This window comes from Lissotriton vulgaris, chromosome 4_1 (assembly GCF_964263255.1).
Source record: "Lissotriton vulgaris chromosome 4_1, aLisVul1.2, whole genome shotgun sequence".
Lineage (NCBI taxonomy): Eukaryota > Metazoa > Chordata > Amphibia > Caudata > Salamandridae > Lissotriton > Lissotriton vulgaris.
In genome coordinates this window covers 753,840,226-753,865,314 of record NC_141691.1, presented here as the reverse complement: position 1 = coordinate 753,865,314, position 25,089 = coordinate 753,840,226, and the positions used below count along the sequence as shown (strand labels likewise).

At 44.5% G+C, this 25,089-nt stretch overlaps 1 protein-coding gene across 1 annotated transcript in view; it reads right to left on the bottom strand.

Moving 5' to 3' along the window:
- The window catches only part of FOXF2 (forkhead box F2), a 34,371-nt gene extending 10,148 nt beyond the window's left edge, over positions 1 to 24,223 (bottom strand). The window contains exon 1 of the mRNA XM_086965059.1: positions 23,175 to 24,223. Within this exon, the coding sequence (XP_086821185.1) occupies positions 23,175 to 24,093 (919 nt within the window). The 5' untranslated portion in view covers positions 24,094 to 24,223. The remainder of the gene's footprint in view (positions 1 to 23,174) is intronic.
- Between the last annotated feature and the right edge of the window lie 866 nt (positions 24,224 to 25,089).

Here is a 25,089-nt window from a genome sequence, read left to right as displayed (position 1 = left end):
GAATGCTAAAATGTAGAAAAGTATTATGCATGGATTGTATTGTAATTACATTTATATAGTGCTAACTACTCCTGAAGAGGCACTGTAGTACATGACGGCAAGTGGCATAATACTCCAAAACCCAAGGTTAGTGGTTAATCCAGTGGTTATTAGTTAATACTGTTTTTTTTAAATTAGAATTTGGGATTAGTCTTGTGCTATGAAGGAAGCCATTTCATGCATTTACTCCTGTTTCCTTGTGGTAGATTAAATTAATAGGCCTTAGATGGGATCATAACACACACACTCACCCCTTTATCCACAATTATTGTCTGCCCACCCAACTGTATGGTGACATGCTGGGATTGTTATTTTTTGTAGCCTTGATGGTGCTGTTGGTGTTATTTTTTGTGGTATTGGTGGAGGTATTGTTGCTGGGGAACAGGTCATGTGTGGCACTGGTGGTACTCTTTGTGATACCGGTGCTACTGAGCAAGTGTTCACATGTTTTGCTACATTTCATAAAGAGTTCCCACATGCTTATCAGATCAGGAAGACCTCGACCTGTGTACCTTTTCCCTATGTTCACAATACAACGAATCTTTTTTTTATATATCATTTGTTGTTTTGAACTTTCACTAGAGCTATGTAACGAGCTGACAATGATTTGAAAACATACCAGAACCGTGACAATAATTGGAATACATACAGTAAAAAGTAAATGTACTCGAAAACCTTCTCAACTATAAGGGTATGTATTCTAACATTATCTATGGGTTTGCCCACCCACCCAACCCAGTCACCTATCCCCTGGCCAGGTAGAGGTCATGTTTCTTTATGAACTGAACAAAATGTCCGACTTGAACACCAGGATTAACTTTCACATTCGTAAAAAACCTAAGCCAGGGTAACATACTATACAGTTCTATGTAAGTAGTTGTATGAAAGAAACACTATCCGTCTTTTTGTGTCATGTGCCTTAATAGCCAAACCCCGTTCTCCATTTCCAAAATGATTATTGGGCCTGTATTTACTAAAGGTTGTGTGGGTGCTCGCACAAGGCAACACAATATAGTGCTGCACATGTGGGCATTCAACATACATTGACATGGTCTTTTGCACTGCTTTGCGTTGCACGAGTGCACATGCAAATCTTTAGCAAAGAAGGTCCGTAGTTGTGTCAACATGATCACTAGAACCACATGTTAGGTGGGTCTATAATAGCCTGGGTTCTATCGGCACAACTCCACAGTTCTTGAAAAATTGTATTTATAGGTCTAGAAAAAAGTGTAACGTTTTACTCCCCTTTTCTTCTCCAGTTCTGTTCCAAGTGACACTTTAGTTGTTGGATGAAACCCCGCACATCTATTTTAAGTAAGCATGCTTTGTAGATGACTCATGTAAATAATTCAGTTCAATAATGCAATCAAGAATTGGACTTGTTCTGCACTGTGCATATTTCAAGTAGTGTACAATGGTAACATTGTTATTTCTGGCTTGGCGTACGGGCTGATGTGATTTACTCTCCAATTTACACAGAGTAGTGTGGTGTCCAAAGGAAATGTTCCTGATGTAGTATGTTGTCGACTGTCGAGGCTTTTTTAAAGTTATAGATGCCTCACTGGTGTCATGGGGACTGGGGACACTGATGGCCTTCTGAACCATGCTGTGTAATTGTACTCTTTGCCCTCATTCTCTGTGAACTCTGCCCAAAGCCCCACTCCTCAATCATAACCCTGGTCCTATGAAGGTGACCTCACCTCATAGTCTGCTTTTCCTAACCCCGCCTATACCCGTAATGCACACATTCTCTTCTGCTTTACTTTTCTCAATGGCTCATAGAGGGCCCCCTGCCATCTGATGCTGGATGCCCGTCCATGTCTTAATGATGCACCACCTCAAGACAGACCATTTACTTATCTTCATCTGCTGCCACAAAGAGAAACCCACATCTTTTATGCTGTTGTAATGTCTCACCCTTCTACACACACTTTTGCTGCTCACTTCGACGGTGAGAGGAAACTATTGCCTGCCATAAGCACAATCACTTCTGCCCACTACAACCTACCACAGTCACAAAATCTGCCCTACTCTCAAAGACTATTTAGTCTTCCTGAGTCAGTTTGAACAAGACAATAGCCTCCGCCAGACAGGCCTGCTCTTCCTTGCATGCACTTGAAAAAGTGCTCAGTTTTTCCCCCCTGCATCCTCTGAAGCATTCCCAGATTCACGTTCACGGGACCCCAAGCAGGTTACTTTCAATGTGTCACTAGTCCGTGTACAAGTTCCACATCTGGTGATTAGGCCTATACACATCATCTCCGATCGTCATTGTGTGCTATCTTCCACGAGGGCTATCTCCATCCTTGTCCTCTAGGCCCTCAGAAAGAGAACTGCCAATTACCAGCACCTGCATGATAGCATGAAACCACTGTCTTCTCTAAAAGTTCCACCTCACTCTACCACTAATCCTACAGGTTGTCTGAATGTAGGCTACTCTCTGCAATAGTATTATAAATATTAAACATTTGCTATTATCCTCCAGTATTGTCCAACTTGCCACACTCTATGAAAACGTGCTATTTGTTGCCATACTACATTTGGTTCTTACACACGACAATGACAACTGCACACAGTGCACAGAGCCAAGACCCTCTACAAACAAATACATAGAAGTACACGGATAACAAACACAGTCAAGCATTTGAGAAACTGGTCAGGGAAATTTTGATGCCTCTAATAGGTTGCAGAAGATTTAATTCATACATTTTAGACCACCTCTGCATAATGAAAAGAAGCCCAAGGAGCATACAAAAGTAAAAGACATTATGGTTCTCTATTGCAGTGAACCCGAAAATTTAGAAAGCAGCTGGTCAAAAACAGACACAGCACTTCCGGATCAGTTCCTAATTCCGCATAGGTTCTAACCCATACAACACCAGCTGCTCGAGGTACTATTACCCAGGCAGAAAAACATAAAGAGAAAAATTAAAGAAGGCGCACTCGATTTACAGTAAAAAAAAAATCAAACCAATTAGATTCAATTTATGAAAGGAAACAGTCTCGATTTAGTACAACAACCTTCTATATTAAGTTCCGATTTAAAAGCCACACCGCCAATGCGTTTCATCTGAATGAACTTTACTCAACATGTATATAATATATATGTACATTCATTACTAAAGTATGCATACAAAATCAAATTGATTTGATGGATTTTGAACTGTAAATAGAGTGCTCCCTGACTGATTTTTTCTAGTGGTGTATCCAGTTTGCATTCATTGCAAGCGCCTCGCTGTGATATGAGATGCCTTTCTAGTTGAGGTAGTCAGGAGTCATATGAGACAAGCAGTCAAGAGGGGAATTGGTCAAACATAAGCGTAGAAACAGCAGGATGGAGGAGTGTGAGTCAGACTGACTTCAGACTAGAAGAGTCCTACAGGAAAACAAGGGTCTACAAAAGCAAATGCCAAGCAGAAGAGGTTTATCTCCAGTCCTGTTTGGACTTTTTAGAAAGTCCACCACGCACAGTCACTTGGCTCTGATTCAGCATGTCTGTGTATATTTCAGTAATGTGATTTGTCATGTAAGGCAATGTGAATTACCACTGAATCCTTCATAGCGGCTGAATATTACTTTCCTATTCAAGGTTTGAGGAACCAACAGATTCATGTTCTTCAGTGCTACAATCAAAAACAGGTCAACCCAAGTTTATATAGTTTGGTTTAACGATAGATCATCCCTTTCAGGAATACAATTGCTGTTCTTTTTAGGGAAACCCACAGGGATTCTGGCAAAAAAAAGGATGTGGGTTATTTACTGATAGATTTATTTATGCTGTGTGCAATCACCTAATAGTAACTTGGTGCTAGGGGAACTAAAAGCAACTTTAAAGGGAAGGATAAAGCCTAACAAAACAAGAAAGTTTTCCACTGCCTATGAGACTCTTCAAAACTCGAGAGAATTTGAAGAGCTACCGAAAGGGCTTTTGAGAGTTGCATACCTAGCACTCTGAAATGTCTTCCACAGATTCTGATTTGCTTAAAGCACGGGACAACAATGGGATGTTGCTTTTAAGATCTTAGCCATCTTGCTGTAGGGATCAAGAAGGTAGGGTGAAAACTCAAGCCTGGCCTGGTAGAGAACCTGGAGCACAATGCGAAGCAGCCATTGAAGAGCCTAACATGCCCCTGAGATAAGCTTAGACTGTCTAAAGCCACAAACAAGTCTAAATGCCAAGATTTGAAGTCCCTGAAGTTTGTTGATAGCCTTCATCAGTTGCTCCAGGTGAATGGAATTACAGTGAAAACGTTCACAGCCTCCGACTACTGTGGCATGCATAGAAGGGACAGTAAAGGAGGTGTCTTATATAGGAGTTGAAAAACTGTGCATCCGAAACATTGTTCACTTGGATGTCAAAGAATGAAATCTGATAAACAGATGAGTGTCATTAGCATAGGAAAATGTAAGAGGAAGGACCACGCTGACTCCCACAGTAGTGGGATGCAGGTTAAAAAGAACAGGAGAGAGCAAAGATCCCTGTAGTGCACCGGACTGCAAATATGCCCCCTTAGCCGTGAGCAGAGGAAAATCGAACACCTGCGATCTTGCTGTGCTAGAACGAATTAACCATTTTTCTGACCCCCTCAGTCCTGTGTCCCGCAACTCGATCAAAATGTAAAGATCAGGTGTGCTGAATGTGGCACATAGATCGACCAACAGGAGGCCTTCTTGCCCCCAGTCATTAATGATTGTTTAAAGTTTTCTAGGGGGTCAGCAGTAGGTTCAGATAGGAAGCCTGCCCATGCCCCCCCCCCCCCGATCCAAAAGAGCCTGGGTTTATAGACATTAACAGCCATCTTGCCAAATGTTTTTACATCGCTGTCAAGATGGCAGGAAGCAAGGCAATCAGCCAACAGTTGTTAGGAACTGCTGAGTCAAGACAGTTCCTTGTAGACCATGGCAGTTACGATCACCCCTTTACAAAAGGGGTGCTTCATCTGAAGCCAAGGAGAGATTCATAAGTTTATGAATAGAGCAGGACCAGAAAGATTGCCCGGGTCCAGATGCTTTTCCTGACGGTAAAGTACTTAGTGCATCGTTGAATTCCTCTAGCCCCAGGGTAGATTCTAGAATTTCCCTTTCCTCTACTGTAAGAGGTGTTGCGACCAGATCCTTAAAATAATTATTAATGTCCACTGCTCCCCCTGGACTTTCCTGCGTATATAGTTTTTCATAGAAAACTCTAAAGACATCCCTTATCTTGTCCGGATCTGTAACAATATTATCCAATGGGTCCAATATTTCCTTTATCTCTGCAGCTGCCCTCTGTTGTCTAACCTTAACAGCTAGTATATGCCCTACTTTTTCACTGCACTCATACGCCTCCCCTTTTTTGGCCATATAATTTTCAGCCACTTTTCTGGACATACTTTCTACCGCTTCTGCCTTCAATACAACCACATTTAATAATATCTGCTCCAGGTTAACTTTAGACTCTATGGCATCTGCTAGTTTCCCTTCCTCTATATACAGCTTCTGTCGAATAGCCTCATTCCTCAATCTCTCCTTCTTCCGTCTTGCCGCTACATAGGACAGGGTTTCTCCTCTCACCCCTGCTTTGAAGCAATCCCATGTCTGTCCTATAGAGGCGGTACCATGGTTGATCTCCCAAAAAACCCTAATCCAACCCTCCATATGCTTCCTATAGTCTGCATCCTGAAGAAGGCCCCTCTCAAAAGTCCATGTTGATCTTTTTGGGATCCCTTGCGGCAACTTAATTGTCAAAATAAGTGGGCTATGATCAGAAATAATCCTTGGTTGTTTTTCAATCTGTGTCTCCTTAACCAAAGATTTTGAAACTAGGAAGTAATCTAATCTTACCAAAACCTGATGAGGTGCTGAGTAAAAAGTGCTACTATCTCCCACTGGATGTTGCATCATCCATGGATCCGCCAAAAGATTATTATACACCATATTAGTGATGGCCCTGTTTACCTTCTTCTTCCTGCCACTATATATCCCTCCTGTACCCATAAATGAGCTTATAGGATCATGTAGGTTAAAATCACCACAGCAAACGACGGGTTCGGGCCATTGTGCCAATTCCGTATCTATAAATTGCCACATTTCCGGATCATCCTCAGTGGAGCCATATGCCGTCACCAATGTTAGCCTAAGGTTTTTAAAACATACTTCAGCTATGACCCATCTCCCCCATTTGTCCTCCCTTTTTCTTTTTACAATCACCTCCCTTCTTTTCCCAAGAATTGCAACTCCCCTTGTCCTAGTCCCTTGTCTACTAGCTGCAAGAACATCAAAACCCAATTGATTCATCAGATATATCTGTTTCTCCTCAATATGCGTTTCTTGTAGGCATATCAGATCTACTTGTAAAGTTCTAATAAATGCTGCTACATTAGCCCTTTTCCTAGGGTCATTTAGCCCACACACATTTATGGAAACCACTTTACATGTCATCGCCCTTTTTTAGTGAAAGCCCTTCCTTGTGTCCCAAATACAACATTAGATTCTTCTCCCTCCCTTCCCACCATTCTTCTCCCTTCTCTACTTGCAAACAATACATAAAGCAAACTGAAAATGCAATAAATGTGTGCTAAAGAACATGTCCAACCTATACAACTCCCTACTTTTTCCGCTCCCCCACCCCCCCCCTCTTTTCCTAATCCCTCCCCCCCCCCCTCCCTACAGGCAAATAGGTCAGCAATGACCTATGTGTGGTCGCTTCCTGGGTGCGTTAGTCGCGCCCCTCTCCCATCTTTTTCCCATACAACTCTTTTACAGCTAATCAAACTTTATTCAAACAGGACCCTGCTTTTTCTTTTCCTTTCCTAACTCTTGAATGAACTCCTGAGCCTGAATCTCCGACATGAACATCCTGACTCTACCCCTTGTAATCACTTTTAATCTAGCTGGGAACAGCAGATATGCCTCAGACCCCAAGGCCTGAAACAGCGGTATCATTTTCCTCAGCCTCCACCTCCTCTCAACCGTCGCATGACAGAAATCAGGTCGGGTGAAGAAGGTGACCCCCTCGACAGTTCTTTTACTATTTGGTGTGGCTTTCTGGATAATTTCTTCCCGGAGCAAAAAGTTCCCAACATATACCAATAATGCTCTGGGGAGCGGTGTTTTAGACCCTCCTTCAGCTCCATACGCCTTACGTTGGGCAAAGGGGAACCTATGCGCCCTCTGGACTTCTACCTCCCACTGCCACTGGGATTCAGGGAATGCCCCCTTTAGTAGTTTTATCACAAACCCCCTAGGGTCCTGCCCTTCAAGCCCTTCTGCCACCCCCAAAATACGAATGTTATTGCGTCTTTGACGATTTTCAAAATCCTCCATTTTCCAGAGGACATCATCCGCTTTCTTTTCCTGCTGTGTTTTGAAGTCACTGAAGCTACGGAAGTCGTCCTCTATTTTGCCTGTTCTTTCCTCTACTTCAGCTACTCTCCCCGCCAATCCTTCATACAGTTTGTTTGTTTTCCGGAGCGTATTTTGAATCTTCTTAAAGTCTTGTCTTGTCTTACGACTTGTGGATCTTGCTTCGGACTGCATCTGTTTCAGCATTTCAACAACTGTTCCCAGTACTTCATCTCGCCTTGAGCCTGTCTCTTGTTCTTCCTGGTATGTCTGCGAGGTTGCCGAATAATCCCAATCTAGCTTTCTGTCCGTACCTCTTGTGGGCGTTCTTTCATGTCTATGATGCCTCACCTGCCTCTTTTTTTGTGTAGACTCTTTACCTATGTCTGTTCCTGAGGAAGTAGAGGCAGACCACGAATCCTCCTCCTCCTCCTCCTCCTCCTCTACTTCCTCATCTTCTTCATCCTCCTCCTCCTTTTCTCCCTCGTCTTCTGTAATCTCCCCTTCTTGCCTCCCAGAATCAGAATCTTCATTGACTGAGAAAAATAGGTCTCCCTCCAGTGAACAAACATCTTCCTTTTCCCTGGGGTAGGCAGCCTCTGCCTTCTCAGCCATCAAGTTCGCCGAACTTCCCCATGAAGGGTTAGGGGTTTTAGCCTGTATTTCAGCCTCCACCTGCATAATTGCCCTTAGCATGTCAGAGTTTTCATTCTCATTTTCCTTGCTTTTTCCACTTTCCTTTGCGTCCCCCCTTGACTCCCCCTTACCAGCTCCTGTCTCTCCATTCGGCATGTCTCCTTCTTCTAACACTCCAGCAGCCCCTTCTCTTGTTTCCTGCTTCTTGTTATGCTTTAGTGCAGCCCTCTGTCCCACATTCTCCGAGGGTTTATCCAGCAAGACATTTCCATCGATTCCAGCGTTTTGCTCGAGAATGCAGTCTGCCGAGTGGGGTTGCCTAGCAACTGCTGATCCAGCGTCTGCCACGCATCCAGCTCCAGCCTTCGCCTCTCCCGCTGCGTCCTCGAGGACGTTCTGCTGGTTGTCAGCCTCTTCAACAGCCTTGTCCCCCGCCGTGATTGCAGCCCCTGAACTGACTGGCCGAGTAAAAGTTTCAGGTAAGGTGGGCTGTCTAAGGGGGGTTCCTTTACATTTCCCGCTTGGTTGCTTCTCATTCGCGTTAGCTCGGCTTTTCACCGTAGCGTTTTCCTCGGCGCTCATTTTCCCTTTCGACTCCAGCTTTTTCTTTACCGAGGGAATCACTGCTTTCCTTATGGCGCCTGGATTCTTTGCTGCCATCGGTGCCTTCTGTACTGCAATTACCTCCGCTGTCTTTGATGTATCGGTCTTAGCTGACCTTGTGGGCATTGCTGTTGATCTCCGCATACAGCTCACCTCCCGGCCTCCAAGTATTGAACAGCTCTTTACTTGCAACAGTAGCCTGTTTGTAAACGCCCTCAGGTTCAGGACGAATCTTCCGAAAAGCAAGCTAACACTGTAGTTTACGCGATCCCCGGTTGCAGCCATCCGCAGGTCCTGACACCATTACCATCACTCCATCTCCATCATGGTGAAGCTGTCAGACGGGAGAGAGGTTAGGTGCGACTACTCACAGCACCCCACCCGCGGCCATCTTGCCTCCCAAATTACTCCAAATCCCGATTGAATTTTACAAGGTATTTAGAGAGGGCTTGTTGGTATATATGTTTGAGGTTATGCTGTATGTACAACAGGGGGGGCAGGCACCAGACTCATGGGGAGGGGCAGATATAATTGTTATCGCTAAAAAGGGGAAGCCCCCAACTCTCCCTGGATCCTACAGGCCAATTACCCTAATGAATTCAGATGTGAAGGTATATTCGAAGATGTTGGCAAAAAGACTTGCAGGGAGTATAGAACATCTGGTGAGTCCAGTGCAGCATGGTTTTATACCCGGGAGGGGTACTACGCAGCATATCAGGACTGTTATCACTATGTTTGATGCGGCAGAAGTGGCAGGCGACCCTATTTCTGCTCTCTTCTTAGACGCCGAGAAGGCATTTGATAGGGTCGCCTGGAGTTATTTATGGGAAACCATGAAGTGGTGTGGTATCGGGCCAGGGTTTATACAGGCAATACAGGCTCTATATAGAAATCCGGTCGCAAAAATAAGAGTAAATGGAGGACATTCAGACCTAGTACATATACAAAGAGGGACCAGACAGGGCTGTCCGTCTTCTCCACTACTTTTTGCTTTGTACATAGAGCCACTGCTTCGTAAATTAGAGAGAAACCCTGGGATTCAGGCTATGACACTAAATGGCAGCATCATGAAAACCCTCGCTTACGCGGACGATGTTGCTATACTGACCCCCAACCCAGATACGGCCATGATAGGTATAGAAGCAGAGGCACAGAAATTTGGACTGGTCTCAGGCTATAGCCTAAACAAAGCAAAGACTCAAATAATCCTGAACAGATTTGCAGTCAGCCAGGATACTAGGGTGGTCAGCAGTGCAACATACTTAGGTATTGATATTTCTGCAAATCTGGAGGAGATAGTCGAGTGCAATATCAAGCCTTTGATTGGGAAGGTGAAAAGTGATTTGGAAAGGATAAACAATTTGCACCTTTCACTGGTTGGCTGCACGAATGTGTTAAAAATGATGGTTCTACCCAAATTTTTGTATTTATTTAGGTCAATACCTTTAATTTTTGAGAATAAATGGTTCAGTATGCTGGAGAATGTAGTTAATAGATTTATATGGGCCCAAGGAAAAACTCGTAGGGCTTATAAATTTATTACGTTGCCAAGAGATAGAGGAGGCTGGGGCGCACCAGACTTTAGGATGTACTATTTGGCCTCGGCTCTCCAGTATATCCAGGGACTGATAGGGGGAGGAGGAGGGTCATCCAAGTCTATCAATATGTCTGTGGAAGCTTACACAGCGGTACTAGGAGAGAACACCGTGAATTGCTTTCTCTATTTTACTGATTTGGGTCAGCTTAGAAGACAGACGTATAAGACACTCAGGGCGGCACTCAAAGTATGGAGTATGTTTTTGAAGAAAACTGGTATGGGCAGGTTTAATAGATACACCAAAGTTTATAAAAATAAATCCTTCCCTGAAGATATTTTTTCTGATCATATAATGGCTGGGTGGGAAGCTAAAGGGATACATCAAATTGGGGATTTGATGAACTCTGAGATTATGGTACAATTTGAGGATTTGGTGAACATATACAGCATAAACAGAAGAGATTTTTTTAAATATCTTCAGATAAGGAGTTTTTTAAGAAACAAGCAAGGGGGGCCATTGGGTTTTCAACCTTATGAGCTGATGGAGGGGATAATTGCAGGAGAAGAATACTCCATTAGGTTAATATATGCCGCCCTGGCAAAAAATAGACCAGATGATTTAGATAAACATAGGGCTAAATGGAGGGAGAGGATAGAGGTTAACTCGGAAGTTTTTAATGAATCCCTAGAGCTTGGTCGGACCATGCTTTGTTCTGCCCCCTTGCAATCCCAACATTACAAAACCCTGTTTTCATTGTATTTTACTCCAGCTAGAATTGCCAAGTGGGGGGGTTCAGAGGGTATTACATGTCCTAGATGCAATTCCATGGAGGCTGATATTGTCCATATGTTCGCAACATGTCCACAGTTACATACATTAATTAAGGACATTGAACGCTTCTTAGTTAATACATTAAGGATACAGATAACATTTTCTGTAAGCTTAATTATGCTGGGGGTTGATGAGGAAAATTTACATATGGACTCGGGCGACGTAATGTTTTTGTTTATGGTAGCTGCTGTTTTCAGATTGATGGTAGCTAGAGTTTGGCTGGACAGGAGCCCTCCATCCATGCAAACATGGTTAGCAAATCTCATCGCTATATACAATCTTGAGAAGCATATTTATGCTAGGAAAGGCAAGGCTGGGAGAACTCGGGGCCTCAAAATTTGGGGACCACTGGAGAAATGGAGGGCAGGAATAGGTTGATAGAGTGTAAATTGTTAAAATGCCAAAATACGATATGCTCACGGTTTGGCTCCCTTCAATGAAATGTGTACGTATCTCCCTTTTTTCTTTTTTTGGTTTCTTTTTTTTTCTCTGCTTTTTTTTTCTCTGGTTCTTCCATCTAAGTATTTTTTCTTTCGATATTGTTAGATGAACAAATGTAAGATGAGAAAAATTTGGTTATCTTTTGCTATTTTCTTTGTTACTTTAAATGTGTGCTTTGTTTTTTGAAAGGTAAAATAAAAAAATATTTAAAAAAAAAAAAAAAAGGACCAGAAAGATTGCCACCAGAGAGAGGTCATCAGGAGTCCAACATTAAGCTCCTTAGGGAGCAACATATCTCCTCAACTGACATTTGAGGCAGAACAGCCATTAGGCTACATCTCACGATGCTAAAGCTTGGTCAAGCCTAACTAACTCCCACCAACCCCTCCACCGTGCCCGAATCCCCCTACCCCGCTGGTTCCATGATAGTTGGATGTTTTCACAGAAAGAGGTACTACTGCTAAAGAGGTTAACCAGTTGATCGCAGTGCTGTTGTGAGGGCTGATCACTAGAGATGCACTGTGCAGTTAAACATAAATTGGTGTGTGATGGACAAGAGTTACCTCTAGATGTTGGAGGCCCTAGACGGGAAATGTACTTTAGGAGGAAGCTGGAATCACGCTCTGCCTTCACAGCGCCGCCAACATAACAAATGCGTCTTTAGCACGCAATTGTTCTGCACGCAAGTTGTTACTGCTTTGGGGGAGGGGGCACAATGGTGGAGTGGCTGTGGACTTAATGTTCAACACCTTCTCTACTGTTGCTCAGACTGGAGTTAGAATAGTAAATTAAACTATTCCAATATCCAACGCCTCCCTAAGGCAAGTTGTTAAAACGACTTGGGTGCAGAACAAATGTGTGCTAAAGACGCATTTGTTTGAATGGTGTTGTTCCTAATGTATGCATACAAAAAACATGCGGAATTCCGTCATACATTTGCCCTAAACATGCAAGTAGTAATCGAGAATTCACTCACCGGGTCGTATTTGTCAATGACACGTCCTAGTAGGTTGAATAAGACTGACATTTACTAGGACATATTTCCACCCTCTCTTATGTCTGTTGGTCTCTGACCAATGCTCTATAGCTTTCCTCCACTTTGATTTCTTGAAACAGCCTTTCATAGCAGAAAGAAGAGAGTTGACTTATTTCTCTGTGGAATCAAACAGTAAGAAACCAAACAGCGATCTGTCCCTGGGTTCCCAGTCTGTGAGAGAAGAAGGGTGAAGCTGTGCCCGTTGACATGGCTATCCCCCTGACCCAATTGGCAGGGCTCTAGTGCCTCAATGTCTTCACAAAATCACACCAGAGTGTGATCGTTGGCTATATATCTTCTAGCTGATATGATTAGTAGCCTATAGTGCCATCTAGCAGCATAGCACAGTCAGGTGTTCCAGGTAGTCTCTCATCTGTCCTGGAATATGCTCGCCTAGCACAGGCAGAACAGAGGAAGCCCGTTTCCAGTGTCTCGTGTGACTGGCATGAAAGCATGTTGGAGCATCTTTTCTGTAAAGCAAAGCTGTGCCAACTTGGATGCTAGATTGTAAATGCTGCAGGAATTAAACGTTTTTAACTTTTGCATTTGTTGCAGGTTGAGTTCAGAATTATGGAGAACAATTTTCACAACGGTTATAATCAATAATAAACGGTGAACTTTTGTGTATGATAAATACATGCATTTCTTGCTTGTGATGTGCAAACGATCTATGTGTACGAATAAGCATATTGGGTGGGTAAGCAGGGTTTTTGCTAGTTTGTTCTCATGAACGCAAATGTGTCCTTAAAAGACCTCGATAAGATGCTCATCCCGGAGTCAGGCATGCATGAACCTAAGTAAGTTCTGGCAATGCCCCTTCAGTCCCAGGAAACTATCTCCAGATAGGCCATGTGACACCCTCTAAAGTCGTTCCATGAAACGCTGCAGCAACGTTTCCAACCAGCCTATGGTTATTATTGCCACATTTTGAAGACCAAAACCTGGGCATCCTACAAATGTATGTAGGACTACAATTCTATGTCGACAGGGGCACATAGAATGACTTAAGTGACAGGACTAACCAACATAGAAAACACGGACATTGAAGCACCTACAGGAATCAAAAGCAACTTTTGCGCACAGTCTCAACCAGTCCTTTATGCTAGGGGCTGCTAACTAATTCTGCAAGGGAAGGAACAAAAATATTACATCCCTCTGTGTTCAGCCAACTCTTTCTGAAAACTAAGACATTTGCTAAAACTGCTCACATTTTCTGGGGTATGAGGTGAGAAAAGAGGAGTGTCCTACCAAAATGAAGACACTTGATCACCCCACACGCACTGTGACATCAGGACTTGTCTGTGAGCTAATGAAAGAAGACCACCTTATAGAGAAAAAAACAAAGCTGCCTGGCTTCTAGTAGTGAACAGAATCCATGTGTACCTCGTCTGCATGTCCTGCGTATGGGAATACTCAATGAAGCCATCACAAAATAAACTTCAAAAAGAGCCCTGCTAAGGTTCCCATCTGGCCTGCTCTATATAAAGACTGCTGGAGGTTAACCTCATAAATCATTAAGATTTGAAGTTTCTTACTCCTCACACTATGACGCTGCACCTGCCCATTCTGTACTGGGTACAAGATGAAGACATGGCTTTACTATGGGGACCAACCTAGGTTTAAGGCCAGTGCCTACAGATCCTCATGTGTTGGCGAGCGATTTCAGGGCCCAGATTTACAAACACTGCATCTCTTTTGCTTTACTTTTTTAACACAGACCCTATGGCCCTTGCCCTGATTTACAAATAAATCATGCAACACAGCGCAACAAAAGGAAGTTATTGCACTGCGTCGAATGAACAAGTGAGAGAGCAGAACTGTGCTGTATCTAGAAAAGAAGGGGCGCTGTTCTGCTCTCCCTGCGTTGATGCACTATCAGCAGCTGTGCGCCAACACAGACACCCTTGCACCATAGTGCAAGGGTGTCTACGTTATGGTCAGCATCGTTTTTGGCAGGAAGGAATCCCTTCCTGCATGAAAATTATGCTGAAAGGCAATTTCATCTTTGTATGTGTGCTGCAAAAAGCAGCACACATGCAAAGAAGAAAAAACGAGGAGAAATAAAAAATATTTCTTCTTGTTACGCCAGCCTCAGGACGGGGCAGGCTTTTGGTGCAAAGCCATGTCTACAAGTCATTGTAATGTGGACTTGCACCAGAATCCATGGGTGGATGTACGGGAATGCCCAAGCACCAGCCATGGAAAGCCTCCTTGATGCAAATTAACGCAAGGCAGCATATTTCACTGCATTAAGTTACCTTGGGTTACGATACAACGCCAATCGTGATTTGCTTTGGAATGTAAATACCAACTCAACACTCTGCATTGGATCTGTGTTAAAAAAGGAACGCAAATCCAACACAAAGTGTTCGTAAATCTGTGCCTCAGATCTTCCCTCACTGTAGGAAATAGATGGAAGGAAATAGTTGGTCCCAGAATTCAAACTGCAGCAAGGTGACAAAGAACTGCATCCTGGCTCTGCCCGTGCCTATGGTTAAGAGGAGAGCACTTGAGCACGAGCTACAGAAAGCTTAACAAACTGATATAATCATATGAAGGTGAAAGGATTGAGGTGTAGACCGAGCGGAAGGCGCAGAGCTCCAGACAGAAAGGGGCAGTCACATGAGGATGAACAGGAGAACATGCCTATGCTAGGGAGCAGAGAGCTGGGTCACCGGAACAGAACAGCTTTACAGGGAGCTTCAAGGAATGAGGCATTTGACAGTAGTGGAAAAGAGCTGACATTTTCATCAGTCCACTATCCGCTCTGTCCATTTCATATCTACGTTTCTGTTAACTGTCTTGACACTCAATGCATATGCTTACAAACCAGCCTATTCATCCATTCACACTCCCCAGTCTACCCACTGACCCATCCATATATCTGTGGTCTGCATACCCACCAGTGTATTCATCCAGTCACACATACAAATCTATCCACTTATCTCTCCATCTATGTCTAATTCTCTCTTATGTCTGCATATCTATCAGTCTATTCATCATTCACACACCCAGGTCTATCCACTTATCTATAAACCTGTTTATGCAGATTACTCTCTTGTGTCTTCATATCTACCAGCCTATTAAACCATTCATACACCCCGAGGTATCCACTTATCCATCCGTTTATGTATGTTACTCTTATGCCTGCTCATCCGCCAGTCGATTCATCATTAACACACTTCAGTCTGTTCACTTATTCGTTTACTTATATGTTACTCTCTTATGTCTGTGTATCTACTAGGTCAATTAATCCATTCACACACCCCAGTGCATTTACTAATCTGTCTATCTATGTCTGTCACTCCAGCAATCTCCCTCTGCACTCCCTCTATTTATGTGCCTATGTCTCTTCAAATCTATACAACTATGCACTCCATGCTATCCATAGGTTTATGCCTATGTACATCTATCTATGCCCTCCAATCAATTCCTACAGTTATGTCTACCTACAGACGTCTCAGCACTTCACTTTATTTATCCTATGTATGACTATCTAATGTGTCTAGTTGCATCTGTCAGTGCACACCGCTCTGTTTATCCATCTATTTATGACAATATACAAACTTCCATCTACACCTATGCACTCCGCTCTATTCATCCATATATATATAGCTGTCTACATCTATGTATGCACTCCACTCTGTTTATCCATCTATTTATGCCTATCCACAAACTGCCATCTACACCTATGCACTCCGCTCTATTCATCCATATATGTATAGCTGTCTACAGCTATGTATGCACTCCCCTATGTTTATCCATCTATTTATGCCAATCTACAAACTTACATCTATGCGCTCTGCTCTATTCACCCATATATATCTGTCTACGGCTATGTATGCACTCCACTCTGTTTATCTATCTATTTATGCCTATCCACAAACTTCCATCTACACCTATGCACTCCGCTCTATTCATCCATATATGTATAGCTGTCTACATCTATGTATGCACTCCACTCTGTTTATCAATCTATTTATGCCTATCCACAAACTTCCATCTACTCCTATGCACTCTGCTCTATTCACCCATATATATATAGTTGTCTACATCTATGTATGCACTCCACTCTGTTTATCCATCTATTTATGCCTATCCACAAACATGTATCTACATCTGTGCAATTCCCTCCATTCATCCATATGTTTATATCGGTCTACATCTATGTATGCACTCCACTCTGTCTATCATCTATTTATGCCTATCCATAAACGTGTATGTACATCTATGCACTCTGCTCTATTCTCCCATATATATCTGTCTACGGCTATGTACGCACTCCACTCTATTTATTCATCTATTTATGCATATCCATAAACTTCCTTCTACATCTATGTACTCTTTCTAGTAATCATACATTTATATATTTCTACATATATCTATGCATTCCACTCAATGTATCCATCCATACCTAGCCAGATATGTATACATATATCTATGCACTTCCCTTCATTTATCTATCTATTTATGCCTATTTACATTTTTCTATCTATCTGTGCACTCCCCTCTATTTATCCATTTATGCTTATCCACATGTCTGTCTTCATCTATGCACTCCGCTGTATTCTTCCACATATTTCATATCCTTCTACGTGTATAATCTGCACACTCCACTGTGTTTATCCATATGTTTAGCTCTTTCTAGGTGTGTCTGTTCGTCCATATATTTATATATTTCTACATATATCTGTGCACTCCAGTCTATTTATCCATCCATGTATACCTATCTACGTGTATCTACATATATATATGCACTTCACTCGATGTATCTATATATGTATGCCCTTTTACGTTTGTCTGTACATGATTCTGTGCACTCAACTCTATTTAGCCATCTGTGTATGCCTATCTACGTATGACTACCTAAAAGCATCAATGCACTCCATTCTATTCGCCTGTCACTTGTACCTATCTACCCACGACTATCAACCCATTTATTCAACTATGTATCCATCTATTTACGCCTAACTACTTAGGATTACCTACATGTATCTATGCACTATCTATGTATGCCTGTCAAGGTAATTATAATGTAGCAGGCGCTGTACCCCAAATAGCGATAGAAAGCACTATATAAAATAAATGTTGCATAACAATACCTCTATCTATACTTTCAACTCCATTTATCTATGTATGAATTATTTGGTAGTTAAGCCCCTCTACGTGTATCTATGCACTCCAATCTGTGTATTTCTGTCCATACAACCCACTATTTACAGCTGTCACTTTGTCGTATTACCAGCTGATTTAAGAATCCATGAATATATGTTAACCATCTCAGCGTCAGACTACAAATCTACCTACTCTTTATTTTTCTTTCCGCCAATCCGTGCATCCACCCGGCAGTCTGCCCGTCAAAGCATCTGTCCAAGTGGCTACATTTGCAATCTCTGTAATAGCAGGTCATGTGCGATTCCTGTGTTCTATAAACACCAGAATGATCCTCAGATTTAAATTCTGGGTATAGTCGGGCTGACCTCTGTGTGCTCTCTCATCCGAGATGTTTTCATCTCTAAACGAGGGTGCAGCGCGTGTAGTTTCCTAGGTCGACCCAGGCTGTGACGAACACTCGTGCTCCTTAAATTAGTAATGACAGCGCAGGTGGGGCCTCAACTAGCGCCTTCGCGAAGGCTCTTCACAAGGCGCTGGAGAATGCACGAACTTGGTGTGGGGGTGAGAGGGAAAGCTTCACGGCCGAACTCCATCTTGTCAGAGAACCCCCCACCCCCCACAGTGTTCTCCTCTTCTGCCAGAACGGGCCCTCGGCTCTGGCGTTGCCACACCTCCACGCCCCTACCGAGGCGCTTTCACCAGGCGCTGGAACCACGAACATCCGATCTAAGCGGGAGGCCTTCAGCCTCAAGTACAGTCCGTGGGGCAAGGCTGCCAGGGAGGCATTCAAGGGAGCGCCCCGAACCCCCTCCGTCCCCTCGCTCAGCCCCCTCCATACGGCACTCATGATAACCAACCCTGGGGGCCCTGTCTGAGCGTGGGGGGCTTCAGCGCCAAACTCAGTCGCGCGATAAAGGTGTTAAGAGGCATCCAGAGCAGAGCACCCACAGCCCACAGGTACTGCCTGTCTGATCAGGACTGAGAGTAATGGACGTGCGGCTGCGGGGTGCACTGCTCAACAAAGCCGGACAGAGGACACGGGAATGTGCATTTTCCAATCCCGTTATTTTTATTCCTACTGCGAGAGAGGGTGACGTTTGTGGTAAATACAGGAAACATGCAAAAGTGCTGCGGCTGAAAAGGAAGGACTACCCCTCCGGTACCACATCCTGTAAGCAGAACGATGGCTGGTTGGGGCGTCCTGCATTACTCAAATATTTTCATCTCTGATCCTTTAAGTAGACATGTTCTCGAGAATCATTTAAATATGTATTGGTTTTCGTCAACTGCTACCCGACTCATTGTGCCAAAAAAAGTCGTGACCACATAATACACGTGCTTCGAGGCTCCCGGGCATCTTCATGGCACTACAATCTATGGCTGAGGATGATGTTTTACAATCAACTTGAATCATATTAATTATAATATTGCCTCGCTCGCCTTGTCCTGTACGAAAAGCACAGATGCCAGTATCTGACAAACAAAGAGGGGGAGTTAAATGGGGAAAATGAATGTCCATACCCAACGACCCAATGCTTTATTGTTTATTAAGCAACTCAGGCTGTGCCATTTTCCCTTAATATATATATATATATATATATATATATATATATATATATCAAGAAATACAAACATAGAATAATCTTAAACTAATGTGTGGCGAGGTCGACAGATGAACTGTACGCAGAGTAGAAGTCATTGCTGACAAAATAAATAAAGACAGTGACCTCTGAACGCATCTGGAACGTCACAATAGAGTGGAAACAGGTGCTACAGTCTCAACTTTTCATAGTCTTGCTTTACAACAAAGTAACTCCGTGTATGTTACTAAACCTAGCAATGAGTCTTCTGGGGAGGGAAGGTGCGCTCAAGTTGAGAGAATCAATTCTCCACTTTGCGCCGAGTGCACTGTCGAGTAAGAGCTCTTTCATCGTGTCCTTGAATAATCGTAAGACGTTGCTATTCGGGGTGCTGGCTCCCCAGATTCACGTGGAGCCACTGAAAGGGTGTTTTTTGCTTTGTTTCTTTAACTTTAGAATTTGTAACTCGCGGACTACTTTTTTCCTTTCACTTTTCTTTTCCATGCTAGATAGAACGGTGAGTTATGATGCAGGGAAAAATATGTGAAGCTGTAAAACTGCTTTCGTGTGCCTGGTTTGAACAAGACGGCCTGGCTGTCACATGCACTTGCTGGCTGTGGTTAATAAGCATACAAGAGAGCGGAAAGCAAAAGAATGGAGATGGCACAGATGGACACACTAATATATATATATTTTTTTTATGGAAAAAAGAAGCAGAGAACTCCGGGTAGTTCTCAAGTTTAGATGGAAAGCAGCTCCAGTATAGAGCACTCTCAACACCAGCGACACTCTAGATCTGCTCACCTCAAATGTCTGCTTTTCTATCAAAGTCTTTAAGATATGATGTGATCAAGGTCTTCGGACTGAAACGCGTTATGGCCGACTTCTGAATAAAGAAGACATTTGAGCACTTACTCTGTGGTCCGTGCCTGCTTTTCCCCAACAGAAGGGGTTTTGGAGGAGGCAGGTTCTTGGGATAGATACACACATATCACAGTGGAAGTCCTCACTGAGTAGTTATGCTACAGCCACACTTTCTATTTAAAAATGCATTTTTGAATTTGCTTACAGCTGCCACTGGGTAGTTATGGTACAGCCGCACTTTCCATTTAAAAATGCATTTTTTAATTTGCTTACAGCTGCCACTGGGTAGTTATGGTACAGCCGCACTTTCCATTTAACAATGCTTTTTTTTAATTTGCTTGAAGCTTATGCCTTCCTGGGCTGACTGCCATGAAGCTTGGCAGTTAATTCTGCAGGATACATTTCGGCATAGCAAGATGTACAAAGGGAAAACAGTTGTGGGGTGATGAAAAGTGTATAAGTTCCCATTTTCGGTCCCATAGAAACTTTTGCCAAAAGACAGAGCAAAAACCGCAAAACAGATCACCACAAAAGTAGTGCAAGTATAGAACTTTACCCAGAAAGCATTCTTCTTTTATGTTATATGTAAACATCGGGGAAAGGTCCACTTATGACTAGCACGTATGCGTTGTTTTAATGGCTTTTTTAATACATGTCTTTGCTACAGAACTAAGCTAATTTTTGTCTTTCCATTGCATTTCAAATCTGTATTTGTTTCAGTGTCTCTAATGAATTACATCGTATTATCTGTTAACTGTCTTTGTCGTATGATAGCTTGGATGGCCAAGGATAGCTGCTAGACCTTTGGGGGTTCGAAGTTGCGAATAACCGCAAAATCGCCTCAGCCTTTCATCCTTCCAAGTTCAATAACACGAGCGCCTGACAGCTGACTGACAGCAGTGAGAGGAAGGGGTCTGTGTGTATGTTACAGGCCGAAGTTCCCACAGACCCCAGATGCCTCCAACTCGCCTCTGCTGCCTCGGATGCTCTCCGTGTGGTCCAGCCCAGACTGTCTTTGTTTGGTTAACCCCCGAGACCCGCGCTGGAAAAAAGCACGAGCTATTTTCACATATCAGGATATGAATCCAGCCCTTCAGGCACCAAGTTTAAACCTTTATTATTCTGCCCGCCGGCGAAAGCCTATGTTTATTTGTTCGTCTTTCGGGGGCTTCGCTCTGCAGCGTCGGGAAGCAGGGGCTGCAGGGGGCTCCGGGCTGGAGGTGGCCAGGCTGGGGGGGCATCCTGTGTATCCTGTAGATGCCGAGCTCGCGGGAGGGGCGGTCAGTGTGTGAGGTCCACTGAGAAGGACCAATACAAGCGACATTGTGCAACCATGCTAAACAGGTAACCGGAAGAGAACAGCCACACTCATGTAAATCGCATATCTCCCATCTCTGCATATTTAAAATGGATTATGTTGTTTTTAGTTGTTTCCCGTGACAATTTTCTGTCTACAACATTTTCCTTCTTGAAATATCATCCACGTGTATCAATGCAAGGCACTACCCCCTATCCTCTGTTCTGCTAAATCTACTAATATATAAAAAAAATTGGCATCGAAGGCCTTCTGTAAAATAATAGCCTTTTCAGGATCTAAAACGTGCATTTACAGTCCACTTATAACAGTCAGTCAACATTGCTGCCCCATCCGGCGATGTATCCAGTGTGTTAGTTTAGCACTACAAAGTGACTTGAGTCAACTAAGCACCGTCCTATTACCAATAAGGTGTCCATCATAGGAGAAACGCAGTTCAAACACGGGCCTTAATCTCAAAATGCCAGTCGAGTTTCAAGGGGGTGAACAAGATAACATGTATAAAAAAACAGAGGCGCCTGGTGCGACTGGAGTGGGGCTTCGGGCAATAAAGGATATTACACACAGAATTAGGTGTTTTATAGGAATATTTCACCATTGGTATTTAGAACAGAGTAATGCGTTTTAAAACATATAAATAGGTTTAAACTTACCCACACAAAATGTTTCCCTTTTTAACGATAAATGCAGTTGATCAGGACTAGTCACTTTCAAAGATCTACATTTTTGATAAATTAGGGAAATTAAGCAGTATGCAATATATTATTTGCTCAGTGTGCCACACATTTGGCTAAATGAGGAACCGGGATTAGAAATCGGGGTCTCCTGCTCTGCATTCGCCATTTTACCGCATCCGCTCTCTATAACACACCAGACTACTTATAAAGAAGTTAATGTTCCGTTTCTAGTAAAAGCCCATTTTTACACGACACTTGGTGTAGGGGGGTGCGCGTGAGGAGTATTTTAAGAGCTCAGCAGTTTGGCGGCTGAAGGAACAGGGGTATTGGGATTATAAAAGGGTGTCCCCAGGACCACACTGGGGATCAAACGGGAAGCCGGGTCTACTTGTTCGTGAACACCTTGCAGGCATGTGGAACTTCGATGCTAGCGGGTGCAAACAGGCTTTTCACGATAAGCAGAATCGAAGTCTTTAAAATATTTGAATATCTTTTTAGAATCAATGCATAGAAATGTTTATGAGGGCGGGACACACTGTAAATAAACAATCTCTGCAATGTTCGAGTACTAAATTTGGTCTACATCTCTTTACAGACGAATTTTTGATGACAGAAAGCGATGGATTAGCTTGGTCCATGAATGGCTGGATAGATGGATTAATCTGTGAGTGAACGGAGGAATGTTAGAACTGAAGAATATGATATGTAACAGAAGGGACCCCCTGATATTGCTCGATAGTTCCTAGGTCAGGGCACAAATATTATAAAAATAACTTATCCTAGGCAACTAATAATTCATGAGAAGATAACAGATACTATAAAGCATCGATGCTTTATAGTATCTGTTATCTTCTCAGGACTTATTAGTTGCCTAGGATAAGTTATTTTTATAATAGAACTGAAGAATATACTGTGCAGTTAATTGATGGAAAAATAATTTAAACGAGAAGTGTTTGCATGGATATGTTGTGAATGCATTAATAAACGGGCGCAGGAATGAATACAAGGATGTGTGAATGACCAAGATAATGAATGCATGTGTGGAGGGATTTTATGGCATGCGCTGTGCACCATAGTCTGGTTGCTAAAGAAGAGACCCTGTGGAAAAAAAATATTGTGCAAAACTCCATTTGTAAACAAGACTCCTCCACCCACCTCCAGCTATAACCCGCTCACCTGAGAGCTCATCCCGTGTGTTCTGGTGCAGGTAGCCCTGATCCAGGGAGTAGGGGGCTACCCCCGAGTGCACCCCCGTCGCAGGAGCGCCGCCAGGCGGCAGGGGCTGCTGCTTCATGTAGGCTCCGGCCCCCGAGGAGCTCCAGTGCGCCGGGGGACTGGCGTAGGGCGAGTGGCAGTCCATGGCGCCGGCCAGGGCAGGCGAGGAGGGCATGGGGCTGCTGCTGCCGCCGCTCTCCGGCAGGTAGTCCCCCCCGGAGGGGCAGCTGGCCATGTAGCTGGAGCCGGGGCTGGGGGGCATGTGGTGGGCGCCGCCGAGCCCCTCCAGGCCCACGGAGCCGTAGCCCCCCGAGTGGCAGCCCAGCGGGGCCGGGGGCGCCTGGAAGTCGAAGGCCCCGAAGCCCAGGCCGTTGACCATGCGGTACATGGCGGGCTTGAGCGCCTGGCACTTGCGCCGGAAGCCGCGGGGCCGCCGCCGGAAGGAGCCCTCCTCGAACATGAACTCGGAGGCCGGGTCGATGGTCCAGTAGTGGCCCTTGCCGGGCCGGCCCAGGCCCTTGGGCAGCTTGATGAAGCACTCGTTGAGGGAGAGGTTGTGGCGCACCGAGTTCTTCCAGCCCTGGTAGGCCCCGCGGAAGAAGGGGAAGCGCGCCTGCAGGAACTGGTAGATCTCGCTCAGCGTCAGGCGCCGCGCCGGCGCGCTCTGGATCGCCATGACGATCAGCGCGATGTACGAGTAGGGCGGCTTCTCCGGCCGCCGCAGGCCGGCGCACGGCTTCTTGGCCTTCGACGGGGCCGGCGGCTCCATGGGGGCGGGAGGCGGGCTCAGCAGGCCCGGCTGCGCGGCTCCGCCGGGGCTGCAGGGCCGCAGAGGGGCCCGCGGGGGCAGGTGCTGCTGGTGCGGAGGCTCGGCCGTCATCTGGAGGAAGGTCTCTCTCCCGAGTGCTGTAGAGCAGAAGTCACACGAGTATCGTCCAAACAGAGCACGGCCTATTGCAGCTCCTCTGCCCTGTACACCAGGTCACCCTTGTACTGCCTACACCCTTGGGACAGAGACAACGAACCACTATATAGCTCCTGGAGACTGACTCTACACCCTAGGTGACAGAGAGCACGGACCACTGCAAATCCTGTATCCTGAAGAACAGTCAACTCTATCCTGACTACTACATGGGAAACAGAAAGCGCACTCCGTTGTGCCCCTTGGAGACTGACCTATACTGCCTACACTCTGGGTGACAGAGAGCACGGCCAGCTGCAACTCCTGTACCCTGGTGGACCAGGTCAATTCTATACTAACAGCTCCATGGGAGATAGAGCGCACGGCCCACTGCACACCTTGAACTCTGGAGCACAGAGAATTAATTACTCCATATGTAAACCCTGCACCATGGACGGCAGATTACTCTGCTTACACCCTGAGGAGCAGAGACCACGACCCACCGTGATCCCTAAAAGTAGAGAACTACACAATTTTTTAATCCCTAACCCCCAAAGGCTGACTGGTCTGCGCCCTTATACGTTATACATCGTGGAGCGCAGAGAGCACAGCCCACTGTAACATATGTACCATGGAGAGCTGGTCGCCCCTTTTCTACCTTCACCCCGAAGGAGAGCGCGCAACTCTGTAAGCCCTGTACCCACGAGAGTAGTGAACTACTCAGTTTGTAAACCATGCCACCCCTACGCTGCCTACAACCTGGCGCTTGAGCAAATTGAGTTCTACCCTCTGCAAATCCTGATTTCCGTAAAGAGCAAAGTGCTCCTCCGCCTGTCACATGGTGTGCAGAAACATCACTTCTTTGTACACCCTCTGTCATGAACAGCAGGGAGTGTGGCTTCTGTAAACAATCTTCCCTGAGAGCGGAACCTCTACCCCTTGCAAACAGTCTGTTTGGGCAGTATGGTGCTACCC